This window comes from Corvus kubaryi, unplaced genomic scaffold (assembly GCF_017639235.1).
Source record: "Corvus kubaryi isolate FWS band 111438036 unplaced genomic scaffold, C.kubaryi_AGA036_p1.0 37300, whole genome shotgun sequence".
NCBI classification, from domain to species: domain Eukaryota; kingdom Metazoa; phylum Chordata; class Aves; order Passeriformes; family Corvidae; genus Corvus; species Corvus kubaryi.
In genome coordinates, this window is record NW_024581093.1 from 5,406,100 (window position 1) to 5,423,056 (window position 16,957).

Here is a 16,957-nt window from a genome sequence, read left to right on the forward strand (position 1 = left end):
TGTAGAAAGGAATTGGGAGGATCCTCATGAGCCTCGAGGACCAGGTTTGAACCTGCTGGCAATACACCTGAACCTTGCTGGAAAAGCTGGAGTTGCAAGCACAGCCCAGGTGTGCTCAGTTCTGATCCTACTCCCCTGTCACCTGCATCAGCCTCCTCGAGCCAGCCCAGGTACTGGGGCCTGTGATGCCACTGTGCTTTTCTGCAGTCATAAAATTATTTCTTATCAGCCAGAAATAGCCTTCCACTGAAGCCCGTTGGGGGCAGGGAATGGAGAGATGGGAGGAGGAAGGCTGGGAACAAAAGCTCGGGACATGTGGAAAGGAGCTGTTTTGAAGAATGCAGTCAGTGGAGGATGTTTTCCTGTAGTTGCCTTAGGGAAATGCTGCATTTGCTTTGGTTACAGCTGTCCGATAGCCTGGGACATACGTTTTCTGGTGATGTGTGTTTTTCTTTCCCTGCTGTTGCTGCTGGAGCATCCTGACTGGGATAATGTGGAGGGAAGGAGCGAGAGCATCTAGTGAGGCTTCCAAGTGTCCCCAAAATTTCATCTTCTTGTGGTGTAGGCAGCCCCTAGCACCTGACTTGAGTAGACACGCAGTCCTGGAGCTGCTCTCTAAGAGCCAACATGGTCCCCAACCCCCTGGGGACAGAGTTTCCCAGCAGCCTGCCTCCACTGGCACTGTTGGCATGTGCCCCATTGTTCCCAGGACCTGCTTGGTCAGGAACACAGTTTGCATCTCTTGGAGGGGCTGCAGGCACTGCCCTGTAGCAGTGTGAGGGTGGGCAGGGTTGTCCGACTGCTGTGGCGTTTCTCTCTCCCTGCTGCCCCTTGAGCTCTCCAGCTAAAGGGAACTGAGATCCTGAGGATCAACGGGTTGTCCTTGGGACATCCTTGCTCCTGGGGTCTGTGCTGCAAACAGCAAGGGACTTCATGCTGGTTGCTGACAAGCTGGTGCAGTTTGTGAAGCCATTGCTTGTCGGGGTTAGACAACTCCAGTGCATGGCCAGTGTGTGCTGTAGGAGGGGGCCCGGGCCCCAGGAACTGGGGATTCCAGTGTGGAAAATCCTCAGCTGCTGGAGCTGAGCTGTGGATGAAGATGCTCTTTGCACTGGGGGGATATATCAGCTGCACAGCCCTCGGCAGTCCTCGATTCTGCTCCTCTTCCAGCAATCCCCTCCCTCACCCCAAAACAGCAGGATTTTGTGGTGCTGGAGCAGCTGCTAGCTACCCCGTGATTTACCAGTCTGCCCAGTTGTGTACTGGAATTGCATCAGCTTTGTTTGCCTTTTAGCAGTCTCAGTGTGGTGTGTAAAGAGTCTGGGAGGAATAACTTCTCCTGCTCCTCTTACACTTGGTGGAAAGAGTTTCCCACTGACTTCAGTGGAAACCTCTGCCCGGGGGGAGCTGGCCGGAGCCGCTCGCACCACCGTAAATCAGGGCTTGTTCTCCGGGAGTCGTCGGTGTGCTGGGAACATAATTCCGGGTTAATTGATGAAAAGCAATGCTTGCAGCCTCCTGTCTGGGCTCAGAGCTGCCAGCTCTCATAAGGAACTCTTTATGTGAGAACCTTGGCTGGTGTTCAGAGGCAGGGTGGGGGGATAGAAGGAAAGGTGAATTTTCTGGTGTGGTGGAGTAGCCTGGCATTTGAAATAATGCTCCTGGCGGGATGTAAAACCCACAAAACAGTGAGGGGAAAAAAAAAAAGAATTGAACATTTCCCCACCTTTTCAGCCCCTGAAATCTTACAGTTTGTCTTTTAAACCTCCATAAAGTATTTGTTGAGGGACCTGAGTCATTTCTTTTTTTGCTGCTTTGGCTCAGTTTCCTGGCTGCTGGCTTTGCAAGGTTACTTGTTAGGATCATGGGAGCAGGGGAAAAATTAATTCCTAGGAACTCAGGTGAGTTTGGAGATCATAACATTATTAAAATGCCAGAAAAACAAGTGAGTGTGAAATTCAGCAAGAAGGGCTCCAGTTTTATTTGTCTGCTGCTTTTGCTAAGGCCTTGTGTTTGCGAGCTGTCATATTTTCTGCCCGTAGCCAGCAGGAAAAATCTTGTGTCTAAAATAGTCGCCTTCACCCCAGCCCTGGATTTTCCATCATCACGTGATCCCAGAAGCTGAGGATTTAGGAAGAAACATCAGCTGTCGTGAGGCTGATTTTAAAAATGAGACAAGCTGGGAACACAAGTTTTGCTGTTAAACAAGTCCAGTGCTGTGCAACCATTTAAACCCAGTCTGATATTCCCTCAAGCGGTGTCTAAAGCTGTTGAGAAGGGGTCGAGAATTAGTCAGACGTCATTCTCATAAACCACAGCATTTTTGTGTCGCTGGCACACAATTCTGTCTCAGGGTGAAGCTTCACACATCAAGTGGCAGCATCTCTCTGCTGCAAAGCAGGCCAAAAAAATTAAAATTCTGTGGGAAAATGTTGGATGTTAGTGACGAAAATCCTGTCTGTGAAGGGGAACGGATGGGGGGCTCTGGGTGGTGGGATGGAAGGGAAAGGGGAAGGTGGCTCCAGCCGTGGGGACATCAGTGCTCTGCATGACTTGGTGTTGGTGTCCCAGTGCAAATGAGTGTTGCACATAAGTACCCATGAATTAATATTTATCTTATCTGCTTATCTGAAGCTCTGGCTGCTTTAGGGATGACATGGTGCATGGGATGGAGGGACCTGCACAGCTGCCTGCTACTGGGGCTGTTCTGGCTGGCATGAGGTTAGGCTGACGTGCAGTGAGGTCCAAAAGCAGTTAAGGATATTTCTGATCACATAAATGATGATTTTTTCCTTCCCCTCTCACATGTGATAGATGGTGTTGGCTGGGAACAGGAATCCAATTAAGATTCAGAAAGCCAGCATTTTTGTTTTCAATAGCATAGAAAAGTGGTTAATAAGTTAAACAGCCTGTTGTATACACCGTGCATAGTTAGTATGTGGGAGGTTCCCTGTGCACCTGTGAGGGAGCCCTGCTGGCTGCGTGTCCTCTGCAGCCCAGCCACCCTCCCCACAGCCCTGATCCTTCACATTCCATGGGGCCTGCCTTTAATTAAGTCCACTTTTCCCTCCAAATCCAGTTGTGAAACAGATCTATCCCCTCTCCTTGTGACAGCATGCCCAGTTTCATCTCGCTGCTGTAGATGGGGCAGGGAATTTTTAATACTGGAAGTTAAAATATGCCCCAAATCCTGAGAGTGCTCTGTCCCCCCTCCCTGCATCTCCTGGTTTGCTTGTTTGTCCCACCCGGCGCACGTGTCTGACAAGAGCATCGCTGCCCTGGGGAGGTAGGAGATTTGTGTTTGGCGTTTCCCTCTTTGGGACAGAGGCTCCCACGGGTGCTGCCTGTGGCTGCTCCCGCAGGACTGAGCCTCCCACTCACCTGCAGAACGGGCAGTGTCCATTTCTGCCTGGGAACGCAGTGGGTGCAGAGCCCGCACACGAACCTTTTCCTTGGGTCTGCCTTGTAGGGCGGTTGTATGCAGGGTTTGATGTGATCGCCACGATTCACAGCGACATCACGATGTTTTCTGCCCTGAATCACAGATTTCCCTAAATTGAGCCCCAGAGGAAACTCGTAGTCACGCGAGAACGTGCAATCCTACTCTGCGCATCTGAGCCAAATGCGTGCGTGCCAGTGGAGACGGGAACGGGGTCGCTCTGTGCGGCTCGGCCCTCGCTGTGTGTCCTGAACGGAGGGAGCTGCTACGCTCTCACCTCGCCCTGCTCCTTATTTCCCCTTTCTGCTGTGTGAGCAGCACGCCTGGCAGGCACACCTGGGTCTGGTGCATGGTGCGGGACGGCAGCAAGGCTGGGCTCTGCCTCCCGCACAGGCACCCCGGTGCAGTTGGCTGGTAGCAGCCGTCAGAGCCCCTCTGTTTTCTCTCCGGTTTTGAGGAAGGACTTTTTCCTGTGTTTTTGTTGGGGTTTTTTTCCCCACGTTGTGGTTTTCTGAGCACACTCCCTGAACGCGCCCAGCCCCTGCAGCTGCTCCCGGCCCGTGTCACCAATGGTGCTGCCTCCGTGCCCGCGTCACCGCGGGGTGTGCAGGAGCGGGTTTTGCTTTCGTTTGCCAGCCCGGAGCCCTGGGCCCTGTGACGACGGCTGAGGATTGCAGAAACACCCTGAGAGCTCAGTGGCTCCGCTCTCTTCGGAGCACTTGCGTCTCCTGCTCTTGGGGCTCGTGATTTCTCGCCGGTAAGTGGGTTTAGATACTCTGGAGGACATCTTCAGACTTCATCTGTAGAGGGTTGGAGAACGAATTTGATCTTTGCTCCCCGGTGACAGGGCAGGCTCTGCCCGAAGCTGCCTCCATGCTGGCAGCACATAAAGGTGTTCGGTGTTCCTCTCACATCCCTGGCTTGCTGAGATTTCCACTTTTGGTGTCTCTGTGGGTGTGTGCCCCTCTGAGGACCTGGGTCCATCCTCTGGTCCTGGAGCAGTGGCCAGGCAGCGGCCATGCCCCTGCTGCTGCAGAGAGACCGTCTTAAACCCCACAGGGATGCTGGCACAGGGGCTTTTGCCTTTCCCGGTACCCTCCAGCAGCTCACCTGAGCTACAGGATGGCTGCTCGGGACAGAGCAGTCCCAGGTCCTTCCAGTTCCTGCTCAGATGGGAAAGCAGTCAGGGTGGCAAGTTTGATTGTCACAGGGGGACCCTTAGAATCATCATCAAGGCTGTGAGGTGGCTGTGAGGGGAGCAGGGATGCAGGGCAGGGGGGAGACTGTGTGGAGGAGTCACTCCTACCCTGCGGACCCTTCAGTGTGAGCCAGGCTCTTCGGTAATGCCACTGCCTCCTGGAGTCCAGCAGCTGCTGTGCCATGCGTGGGGATGGCAGAGAGGCTGCTGGAGTTGGTGGATTCATGCTTGACATCAGCAGTGGCTGTCTCAGCTCTGTATTGGGTACGGGAAAGTGCTTTGCAGTTGCTTTTCAGGTGATGATAATTTCAAAATGAGACAAGCCACTTTGGGGGCACTCCAGCTCTGGTGCCACAGGGTTTGCCTTGGAGTTTTCTTGCGATTTGTGACTCCCAGGGCACCTTGAGTGACTTCTCAGAGCTCTGCTGATCATCACCCCCTGGAGAAGCTTTGCTGGGTGCTGCCCATGTGCCAGTTGGTGCCGACACTTGGAGTTTCAGCAAGATGGGCACTGCCCTCACTGGCACCAAACCTGCAAAGGTGGGTGAGAGCTTTTCTGGGGACAGCAGCAGTCTGAGAGGAGTTGGCCCTGTGGGTGGAGACGGCCCAAGCATGACATGGAGAAGCAGCCGCTGTCACACCAGTGGCCACTAGCCCTTGAGAGGGATTTTTGCAGCGCTGGTGTAAAAAACCCAACTGTTGGCACAAGCAGCATTGTCTATTGTAGCCCATTAGGGACAGGTTCCATCAGGAAGGGTTCATTAGAGAAATCACTTAATTAGGTTGTCCTGAAACACTTTGTCCTTCTGTTTCAGGTGCCAGAGTGTCTCAGTACAGTCCCCTTGGCTTCCAGCAGGCAGGACTGTGGGTCTTGTGCATCAGGCTGGAAACAAGAGCCCTGCCTGGGCATCTCCCTCTGCCGGGTTTACCCCAAATCTCTGTGAATTTGGGAGCGTTTGAGTTCAGTCCCAGCTGTGCTGCCTATGCTGGGATGCTCAGAGGCAGTTTTCAGCCTTTCCCTGCCTCGTGGGAGAGATAGGGATTCTCTGATGGTAGCAGGTACCCAAGGATCATCTACAGGGATGTACCAAGCATCCCCTTTCTGCCTCCCAGCCTGCTCACCTGGGGCAGAGGCACTTGCTGGGGTATCGGCAGCAAGGTGCTGTGTACATGACTAATTGCAGGTGTGTGCAGAAGGTAATGAGGCTGCTAAAAGAACCAGGTGCAAGCTGTGAATCCACTGAGTTGCCCGGGTGGGACTGAGAGACAAACATTTTTGCTTTGCAGAAGGATTCTGGAGATTACTCTGTTTGTTGGCAGGAGAGAGCAAAGTGGCCACTGTGAGTTGCAGTGGTGTGGGGTGCTGCCTCAGGCTTCCACTGCAGTTCATCCTGACTTTTCCTGGCATCTCCAGCTCCATATGTCCTGTGTTTCAGCTTTTCTTCTGCTCTGGGCAATGAGCTTCTGTATCCTCACACTCCTCTCCTGCTTCAGTCTTCTGACAACCTGTTTTCACCTGCTCCTAGTCCTCCCTCGGTACCGCTGCTCTGCCTCTGTGTCTCCCCTGCCTGTGGGCTCAGATACGTGATTTATAACAACCCCAATTTACCTGTTCCATACTCCTCTCTCATTTTCACGTTCCTGAAAGGAATTTTGCTTCCACAATTGCAGTAGGCTGTAGTGGGACAGCCTTAGTGGGGAAACAGTCACAGGTGACTTTTGTGGGCTATTACAGAAGCCATGGATCATGCCAAAGAAGGAACTCCTGTTCCCTGGGACAGACACAGCAGGATCTTGCATGGTATCACTGCTGGGTGTCGGTACTTCCGGGGCTGTTTCAAATATGCCTGGAATTGGCTATGAAAAGAAATGATTTCTTTCATGAGAGAAGACCACTGAATTTAGGGCACTATTAAGATTTTTAAAAAACCCAAAATGTTTCACATAAAGCACAGCTTTATTTTTTCCCCTCTGTTTTTTCTTGTTTATGCTTAAAACAGAGCTTTAGCATGACCCAAGGAACTGCTGCTCATGAGGCTGCTCTTCTGCAGAGGGAAAGGGGACCTCTTCAGTCACAAGTTAATTTGCAAAACAGATATCTTCTTCCCCTCCTTCCCTTTTGGATAAGAGAGGAAGTAAAGGTCCGAGGTTTTTCTGCTGACCTTTTTTACACTTTGTAAAAGTGCTTTGGCAATCTGCTGTAGTGCTGGGGTACCATGGGATGAGACTCTGCTCTGGGACTGCTAGATGTTCTTAGGGTTCTTAGGTTCCTCAGGGTAGCCCCAGGGCTTGTGTGCACCCCCAGCCAGCAAAACCCTGCTCTGTGGGATGTTGTGGACATGGAACAGCTTGGAAATGACCAAGCCATGGAGGAAAAAGTACTTGAAAGTTATAAACACAAAGATGTTCTGTTCAGAAGGTCCTGGAAACTGGAGCCCAAACAGGCTTTGGTGACTGTGTCCCTCCATTCTGGTCCTGCTCTTGTGACACCTCTTGATAGCAGGGGTGACCATGGGGCAGTCGAACCTTCAGGTGTGTCCCTGAGACCTCTCATTGGTAACCTGGCCGTGTTTTGGTGGGTGAGCACGTGTCTGGGTGCTCGGCACGGAGCCGGCAGCTGGGATAGTACATCAGGAGAATATTTGGCTGCAGACGCTGAGCAAGTCACAGGACTTTGTTAAGGGCAGTGACTGTGGGGAGAGGAGAACAAAAATGGGAGGAGAGACTGGAATACAGATGATGGTGTGCTGACTCTTTTGGTGCCAGCTCAAATACCCCCTGAATTTAAAGCTTTTGTGGGGTGTTAGAATGGTGCTGGCTCGCTCATGGTACCTCAGATGTGAGGCCTCTGAGCTGGGGGGACCCGTGGCTGCTGCTGAGGCAGCAAGGGCTGAACCCACACGTGGCCCTGTGGAAGGTGCTGGATCCATGCAGATGCAGCAAGAGGACGGTGCTGGATCTGTGCCAGTGCAGTGGCAGGAGAGGTGGCTTTCCAGTGTTTGCTCTGGCTGGTGCTGGCCATCTCCTCATCCCAGTGCCTGTCATGACCGTGCGCACCCTGGGGAGCCGGACAGTCTGAGCTCAGGGGCTGGAGCATGGGTGACGTGCTGTACACCAAGAGGATGTTTTGGTGTCTGCCAGCCCTGGGAAAAAAGGTTTTTCCACTGAGTCACTTGCTGCCTCTGATTTTTATGAGACAGCACTGAGATCTGGGGGAAGGGGAGATGGAAAAACCCAGCCCAGATCTCCCTGCTCGGGCAGGACCAGGCCCATGCCAGCACAGCTGCCCCGTGTTTGCTTTTCAGAGGGAGCAGCAGACAGACAGCAGCATAAATAGAACAGGCTTGGCTATTTTAAGACATTGATTACATGATCTGTGCATTAAAGAAAAATAATTAAGTAAAATCTTCACTTCAGCTGCAGCTGGCAACATGGGCTTGGGTAGAGCAGAGGCAGGGACAGGCACCTTGGAGTTGGTCCCCCAGCCACAGTGGATGAGCCATGAGGACTTTTACTTCTCCATGTGTTCCTCCTTGATGCTGTGGTACATGGAAGGTTGTCCCCATGTGCCACCATTTTGGTGTCACACTGGCACCGTTCTGGCATTGTGCTGCTGTGCGCAGGGAGTGATGGCACGAGACAGGCTTGGGCCAGGCAAGGGGGAGCCACGCTTGGGAAAGGGACTGTTTTGGTGATGTACAGGAGTGTGTGCAGCCAGGGATGGGGATTTCTTTCTTCTGGAGAAGTTTCTGGGTTCTTAGGGAACTGGGATGTTTGTACCACTCTTTCCCTGAGCAGCGGGCTGGGATGAAGAGCTTGTGTTTACTGGTGGGGGTTAAAACCAGGCTTGTTTCTGGTGACTTAGTGCCAAGCAGAGATCTTGGCAGGCAGGAGAGGAGGGCTTCATGCCTTGGAAGCTGGAGCTGTTTTCTGCTCAGAATTCATTGCAGCAGGGCTGAGCACTCAGGAGAGCCGGTGGTGAGCCCGGAGCTCCCTCTCCCACAGCCCTGCCGGGATCACCCTATCCCTGCCCTCCGTCCCCATTCCAGCTTGGAAGCTGAGCTGCAAGGGAAAAGGGCAGCAGCCGAGCTCCCGGCAGCACAAGGGCTTGTAAATACTCATACCCAGGCAAAACAAATAGATAATATTAACTGGGGTTTCAATGCCAAACAGAAGCAGATGGTTTATCAAGGTGGAAGAAGACAATGTTCAGGGCTTTCAGATAAAGTAGATGAGCCAGGAGCCACTCTTGAAAAAGAAGACGAAAGGTATTAAAGCAGCTGCTGAGAAGAGCTCACTCTCCACTAACAACCACAGCCACAAAGGCTTGTTAGTATAAATTCATCTGAAAATGCTTTTTCTTCTCTTTTTTCTCCCCTTTCTTCTCCATGGAATACCACTGGTAGTTTGTGACAAGTAAGATGTACATCAGAAGTCAAGACTGTCCTGCAGGATGGGGTTTTGCACTAATAATGGTATAAAATGCATTTATCTCTGCAAAATGGCTTTGGTAGCAGACTTTTGATAAGATTTTAAATGGATTTTTAGTTAGGGCCCTGTAAATCGTGCTGCAGGTCATGCAGTGGTTGTCACATTTGCCTTAAGCTTCTCGTCACTTTTTAACTGCTGCCAGAGCCACAGTTGTCTGCTGGCCTGGGAAGCAGAGTGGAGATGAGGCTGATCGAGGGTTGGAGCTGCCCTGCAGCACACTCACCCTCACAGTCTCACCCCCTTCCCTATGATGATTTGCAGGGCAGAGCTCAAGTTTGCCCCTTGTAGCTTAGGTCCGTGGTCTGTTGCTTGGGGACAGCCAGACAGTAATCAGGTTTGTGCTGAAGGATGCTGTGGAATCCTCACCACAAACAAAAGCCCAGCGTGCTGGAAGAAGAGGTTGGGGAGTCCCCTTTCCCTTGAGGGGATAAGCAGAAGATGTTACCTTTCCTTGAAAATCTGTTATTTATGGAACAAACTCACAGCAGGTCGTGGGTACTCCGCTGGGAGATGGAGCCAGGAAAGCCTCATGGCTTAGATCACGTGTGTAACTTAGAGCAAGAGGCTCTGCCTGTGGCCACTCTGTGGCCAGCTCAGCAGTGCTGACAGAATGTTTGCTGCCTCCCAGCACTGAGGTTTGTCCCTGTCCTCCTGTCCCACAGACTGCCTGGAGCTGCTGCCACCGGGGCCCATGGCGTACACCATGACTCCCACGACAGCGGGGCCCATTGGCTCCCAGTACTGCGTCTGCAAAGTCGAGTTGTCCATCTGCGGCCAAAACCTTCTGGACAGGGATGTCACTTCCAAATCCGACCCCTTCTGTGTCCTCTTCATGGAAGTCAATGGGAAGTGGGTGGAGGTAAGTCCTGATGTTGTGTGGATTTACTCCTCCTGTGGTTTGCTTGTGCTGTGTCCTTCTCTCTGTGCTCGTTCCTCCCTGAGCAGAAGTGGAAGCTTTTCTGGTGCTCCTGAGGCTGTGTGTGGCACCACTGTGTAAATTCTTCTGTGTCACAACTGGTTTTTCCCCATCAGTGCTTTCTGCTTTGTGCTGGGTAAATTTTACTGCAAATTCTTTCATACCTGCAGCTGGTAGTTGGTCTGGGAGGGAACAGGGTAGGCAGAGTATGGATGTGTGATGGAGACAGGCACCCACGTTGGGTGCAGCAGAAAATGAGCATAAATGGGCTCTAAGTTACGCATGTGATTTAAAATCATGTAAACCAAACAAAAATTTTCCCAGTTCCAGGGAAATTAGGTGGTCTCGTTTTTTCAGGTACTTGGCCAAGGAGCCAGTGAATCACCAGCACCACCTCAAGTGTCCAGCAGCTGATCTCACATTCAGGGGAAAACCTCACCTTGCCATGGTCTGCAATTAACTTTTTTCAAAGTCTGGATGAGACTAATGAGCTTTTCAACCTTGATAGGTGTCGTCTCTGACCTAATTCTGCTTTTCAGGAATTTCTATTTCTGTCAGTAATGTCTCAGTCCAGCAGTTTTGATCCTGAAGCTTCCTTTGCAATACAAACATGTGGTGCTTTTAGTTTTTTTTTTTTCTTTTCCTCTGCTATTTTTAGCTTATTTTTAATTGGCATGGTAGGCACTGGATGTGAACCTTGGGTGGCAGCTTGCTCAAGTGCTCTGCTGCCATGGTGTCAGCAGAGGTGGAATGGGCTGGCAAGGGGTGTTGGTGTGAACTGGCTCTGGTCAGTAGCACCTCAGGGACACCGTTGGGATCGAGATCCCCCAGCATTCCCACGTGGCAGGGGTGGTGTGTGGGTTTGGGTCGTGGCTGGGTGCCGGGCAGGGTCAGGAGAGGTGGGATTGCCCTTGCAAGCCTCGCTGAATGGGATGTTTGATGGACTTTTGGCAACTCATGCTATGTGGTTCAGAGCTACTCCATTGCTCTGCGTGGATTTTGGCCACACAGACATGCCCCTTGCCCTAAGATGAACCTCTCCTGTCTGAAAGTTATGGCCTTAATAACACAGCTGAAGTGTAGGGGATGGATGAGGACAGAATAAGTTCATTGGTGTGAACCCGTCCCACCCCACTGCCCCTTGGTCCTCCACACCAGATTAGGGACACGTCCCAAGCTTTGGACCTGGTTTGGATGGTGGGTCTCCTCCTCTGGCACCAGCCCTGGTGCTGGTTCTGAGCTGGATGGTGGAGCTGTGGCACCAGCTGATGCCAGCAGGAAGATTTCTGCTCGCTGTTCTTTCTAGCTGTCACATTTGTTCCCAAATACAATTATTTGTCTCTCTGAGCTTAATAGGAATTAAAAAATCTCTGTGAATCAGCCTTGGAGGGGTGGGGGATGGGGGAGGGAGGGACAATAAACCACAGGCTGGGAAGTGAAGATGGTTGATGTGTAAATGTTCTGCCTGGTGATGTCATCTCACAGAAGCCATGAAAGAGTTGACCTGTGGCACCAGGAACAGGGACATGGGACACATGACTCAGCCCTGTAGCTGCCTTTGTGCCCCTGAGTCATCCAGGCTATCCTGCACCTTCAGCATGAACTTCCCCTGACACTTCAGACACCATCTCCCTGTGTTGGAGCATGAGGCAGCTCCATGTGCTGGGGATGCTTGAAGGTCTCCAGCCAACCTCTGTTTGAACACTGGAAGACTCTCCAGCTGCATTCACTGAACACAAGGACAATTGCTGGAGATGATTTCCCGGTTTTGTGCTTGATTTGCAGAATCATGGAATCGTGGAGTGGTTTCTGTTGGAAGGGACCTTAAAGATCACCTCGTTCCTACCCCCCCGCCATGGCCCTTGCTTGAAGCCACATCCAACCTGGCCTTGAACATTTCCAGGGATGGGGCAGCCACAGCTTCTCTGGACAACCTGTGCCAGGGCCTCACCACCCTCACAGGGAAGAATTTCTTCCAAATATCTAACCTAACCCTGCCCTCTGTCAGTGTGAAGCCATTCCCCCTTGCCCTGTCACTCCATGCCCTTGTCCAAAGTACCTCTCCAGCTCTCTTCTAGCCCTTTCAGGTATTCTAAGGTCTCCCCTGAGCCTTCTGTCGTCCAGGCTGAACAATCCCAAGGCTCTCAGCCTTTTCTCACAGGAGAGGCACTCCATCCCTCTAATTGTCTTTGTGGCCCTTTGAGGCTCTTATCCAAACAGATTTCTTTAATTAGCCTGGCTGCCTCTTAAAAACCCTTGTGCTTTTCTGCTTTTGTGTGGCGAAGGCACCTCTGTTCTTTGCAGGGACTGAAGATCCATAAACACTGAGGTGGAGGGGATGGCAGGAGCTGATGGCAGGTGAGGGATGGTGTGTGAAGAGGCCTCGTCTGTGATGGTCACCAGCAAGGTGACTTGTGCTCACCAAACCAAAGATCAAACCTTGTGCAGCTGTCAACTGGGGTTTGGGATATTGTTGTGCTTCACACTGGCAGTAGGCAGGAGATAGAACTGTTGAATCTGGGTGTTGAAGAAGCCCCATCACTCCCAAGGTTACCTCAAGCTGGCTGGAGTTTTCATACCCTTCCTTCAGCCACCTCTTCCAGAATGGAGTTGGAGATGGGACCTCATGTTATCTCCTTCAGACTGGGGTCTGGGTGTGAAAGGACTGGTTTCCCTTGGTCCCTGGCTTCCAGTAGTTCAAAGAACATGGAAAGACCTGAAGTCCATCTCTGCTGCCTGTGCAGTCTCCTGTCCTGGGCCTGAAGGGGGGTTTGTGTGCATCGTGCTGCTGAAATAAAGCAGAGCTGTGGATGCCCTCTGCTCCTGGTCCACAGCATCCCTGAGCAGATGCTTGGCTCCTTCGGTACGGGATGGCAGCAGAGAGGGGAGGATCTGTGTGAAGCTGTGTGGCCCTGGCCAGCTCACAGCCCACTGGTGTTGATGGGTTTGATTCCCCGGAGTGCAGCAGGTGGCTATTCTGGGAAGACAGCATTTACTTTAGTCGTTTCTTGGCAATTAAGACAGACTAAGCGAGCAATTTCAAAAAAACCCTGCGATCGTTGGGTGTATATATAGCAAACTCACCACATTTCCACTGAGCCCCCCCAAAACCTGCCTTCTGTGCTGAATTAGTTTCTTTGGGACTAAGGTATGTGTTTGCTTGCTTTTTTTTTTTTTTTGGTTTTTTTTTGGAGGCTTTTTCCTGCTCTGCTTATTCCTGGCTCAGTAGCTCTGGCAGACATCCCACCATCCCACAGCCTGGTGCTGCCCAGAGATGCCAGCACAGGGGCTGCTTTCCAGAGAGGTCTTGCCCTGGGATCTGGGATGCACAGGCAGCTCAGCCTTGCCCAGGACTGGGTGTCCTGGCTGCAAGACACGGTGGAATGCCAAACAGGGCCATGGCATTGATGCCTTAGGTTTTAATGTTTATATTTTTCAAATTCTATACTGCTTAGTGTTAACTCTGAAGTTTCTTGTAGCCTGTTAATTTCTGCTCTCTCATGCTAGGTAGACATAACAAAGCCTCTCCGGGCCTGCTCTCCAAGGACACTCAGACCGTCCTAGTATAAACCAAAGAGCCTCTAAGGGGGGCAGCTGGAGGGGAAATTACATGATTAAACTGAAGCTTTAATTGGAGAATTAACCCTGATATGCAAATGAACCAAACCTATAAAAGTGTGAAGAACTCGTGACCTGTTGTCCATCTTGGGGTTCATCTTGGCAATAGCCTCTGGCTCCCCAGGGGTACCTTTGAAGGCTTTTCAAATAAATACCTACTTTTATTCCTTTATTCCTGTCTAGTCTCTGTTTCTAGGAGGCCTCTTAAGGCATCAGCATGGCCAGAGGCTTCATGCTGTCCCACAGAGAGATGGGATGGTCTTTCCAGACACTGAGGGCAGCAGCTTTTGATAAAATCACACTGGACAGTGCCTGTGTTTCCTTGTTTTAATAGTCCATGTTACCATATCCTGGGATAACAGGGTGATGTGGCAAAATGCCAGTGCTGTCATGACAGCTTCCACTGGACCAGGTTACTCAGAGTCGCATCCAACCCGGCCTTGAACACTTCCAGGGATGAGGCAACCACAACTTCTCTGGACAACCTGTGCCAGTGACTCACCACCTTCACAGGCAAGAATTTCTTCAGAATATCTAATCTAAACCTGCCCTTTGTCAGTTTGAAGCCATTCCCCCTTGTCCTGTCACTCCAGACCTTTGTCCAAATTCCCTCTCCAGATCTCTTGGACCCCTTTACATGCTGGAAGATTCTCAGAGGTCTCCCCAGAGCCTTATCTTCTCTGGGCTGAACACTGGTATCAGTATGATACCAACTGTTGCTCTCCTAACAAAGCTCCTGCTTGCTTTGCATGCTGGAGGATTTTTCCCCCCAGCTGTGGGTGTTTCTTGTTCAGCTCTCAGGCTCTGCTGCCCAGGCCCTTCCTGCCCCTTGTAGCTTCATAAGGGTATTTTGTATGTTGGGCTCTAAACTTGTGCTGGTCTTATGCCTTTCAGGGTGTCTGGGGAGGAATATGGGTCCTGACATTAGAATTCAGACTCTCCTTGCCCAATGACTTCTGGAAGTAAATAGACCAGCTTTTCTCAGGCTCAGTGTCCCAGTTTTCCCAGTTTCTAACACTTTGGCCAAAACCATGGGAATTTGTGCAAGCTCATGACAGGATCCCAGCTGGTGCTGCCACCCTTCCCAGCCCTCCTGCAGTGTGAGTTACGGGGTTTTGGAGGACCATTCCATTACTGGAGGGCAGCATTCTGGGATCTCTGTCATGACTGCCCTCAGGATTTGGTTTTTTTTGGCTCACACAAGGCTTTCTGTCCACCTGTGCCACGCAGTGTTGTAAACCCACACTTCCATCAGCTGTCTGCCAAGTTTCCTCTGCTCTTATCACTGCTCTTGGCCGTGGGATGCTGCAGAGAGCCGTGGTGCTTCCCCTCTGACAGCGAGTTCCCCCCATGCCTTCCAGTTTCCATCATCCTCTCTGTGCCTGCCCTTCCAGTTCATCAGGGACATCACTGCTTCCAGCCTGCTCCCAATAGCTCGGAGTGACAACGCCTATTGAAGTTTTGTCTCTGAGCCCTCCCTGCCTCTTGTTTCTAGTAATGCTTGATGAAATCTATGAAAAAGGGACTGCAGTGATGGTTTTTTATCTTTTTTTCTGTGGAAGGCCAACAAAGAAGAAACCACATGGATGTTTTGGTTTGACGTCTAGAGCGAAATGCTAGAGAGTTGTGTTCCGGCTCATCACACTTCTTGTTTTGCTTGTCCTTGTTGCTGGCTGCACAACCTGGAAGAAACCAGTTTGGCACTAGAGCTGTGAGGGTCTGGTTGAGGATCAGAGGTGTGTGAGAGCCTCAGCTCCTGGGAGAACAGGACTTAGAAGCAAATGAAGCAATTCTGGCTTCAGTAATCCTCAAATCCCTGCCAAACCCTGGCTGGGTGAGTGCTTCCATCCTGGCTGTTGGATGGGGTGGGTTGCCCAGCCCTGTGTACCCATCCTCGGGAGGCAGCTCTGCATGACGTGCCATTGTGTGTTTAGATGGGTCCCAGCTTGTGCAGCTGGGTGTCACAGCCTGTGTTCAGGGACAGCACTGCTGAGGGCCTGGCCTGCTCGTTCTGATGGTCACCACTGGGTTTCTGGGTGGCTCTGGCTGAATTCAGTTTCAGTTACAAAGCTGTGATGCACTTGCCTAAATGCCTCTTTTTCTTTGCAGCTGGACCGGACAGAGACAGCTGTGAACAACCTCAACCCAGCTTTTGCCAAGAAGTTCATCATTGACTACCACTTTGAAGAAGTGCAGAAGCTCAAGTTTGCCCTGTTTGACCAGGACAAGTCAAGCACGCAGCTGTATGAGCATGACTTCTTGGGCGAGTACTCCTGCACTCTGGGCACGGTGAGTCTGAGGTCCCTGCAGCAAAGGGACCCTGAAACTCATCACCCAGAGCGATGTGGGGAGATTGCAGCTGCTCTTCTTACCTCGTGCAAAGTTTTCTGGCTCCTTCCTGGAAATACAGATTTAATTCACTTGTCACACTTCAGCTATTGAGGTTGAACTGTTCCACATCAGGGCCACTCTCTATTTGTTCAAGTCTAAGGTAATCACAGTGTGGGTCTCTTCTGGTGCTGGCAAAGAGGCATCAGCTGGGGGCTTTTGGAAGTATCTCTATCACACCATGGGTTATAGTAAGGACCCTGATGACCAGTTGGATTTGGGCTTGGGAAACTTCCAGATATTTAAACTTCCAGATATTATCATGACAAAAGTTAGTCTGCCTTTCTATCTCAGTTTGGTTTTTCTCTTTCTGACAGTTTTGTCCATTGTTGTTGTGTAGTAAAACATCCCTCCTGCCTGAGCATGTTGGTGCTGGAATGTGTCTTCTGCTTTTCCTGTGGAAAAGCTTTCGGGACACAAGGCATTTTATAAGTTTTGGAAGGTCTTTTCATTCATGAGCCCAGACCCTGTTAGAAGCTGGCAGCTACATTCTCCAAATGTCTTTGTCCTCTGGCTCAGAAGCAGGGAATGAGGAGGATTTTTTCCATCTTTTTGCAGCATCTGGCAGCTGAGCGCTGCTGTGGTACCTAGCACAAATGCAGAGGCTGGGAGAAACTGCTTGTGTTGTGCTCAGTGCTGGGATGGGGAGGAAGGAGGGACTGTAATAGATGGGTCAGCCTGGGGAGCCAGCCCAGGGTGCTCAGAGAGGCTCATGAACACAATTGCTTTGTTACACAGACTGCAGCATGGCAGGCAGGACCAGGGACTTTACCACTGCCAGCTCAAGAGCTTGACGTGATGGAAGAGCACTGACATTTACAGAGTTTGGAGTTTAAAGGCTGGAGTTTTGGAAGTGCTCTGTGATGACCTAATTCTGCTCCTGCAGAAGTTAAGAGACAGTGCAGGC

The 16,957-nt window shown here is 51.2% G+C and overlaps 1 protein-coding gene across 6 annotated transcripts in view; it reads left to right on the forward strand.

Annotated features, from left to right (window-relative positions):
* Nucleotides 1–16,957, forward strand: part of CPNE2 (copine 2) — a 44,875-nt gene that overhangs the window by 1,255 nt on the left and 26,663 nt on the right. For 3 of the 6 annotated variants that reach the window (XM_042027222.1, XM_042027226.1, XM_042027224.1), the window contains exons 2-3: nucleotides 9,791–9,987; nucleotides 15,772–15,951. In XM_042027222.1, the coding sequence (XP_041883156.1) occupies nucleotides 9,820–9,987; nucleotides 15,772–15,951 (348 nt within the window). In that variant the 5' untranslated portion in view covers nucleotides 9,791–9,819. Of the gene's footprint in view, nucleotides 1–149; nucleotides 171–4,063; nucleotides 4,197–9,093; nucleotides 9,113–9,790; nucleotides 9,988–15,771; nucleotides 15,952–16,957 lie in introns of those variants that run through there. The other 3 variants (XM_042027225.1, XM_042027223.1, XM_042027221.1) reach the window with 3 other exon arrangements.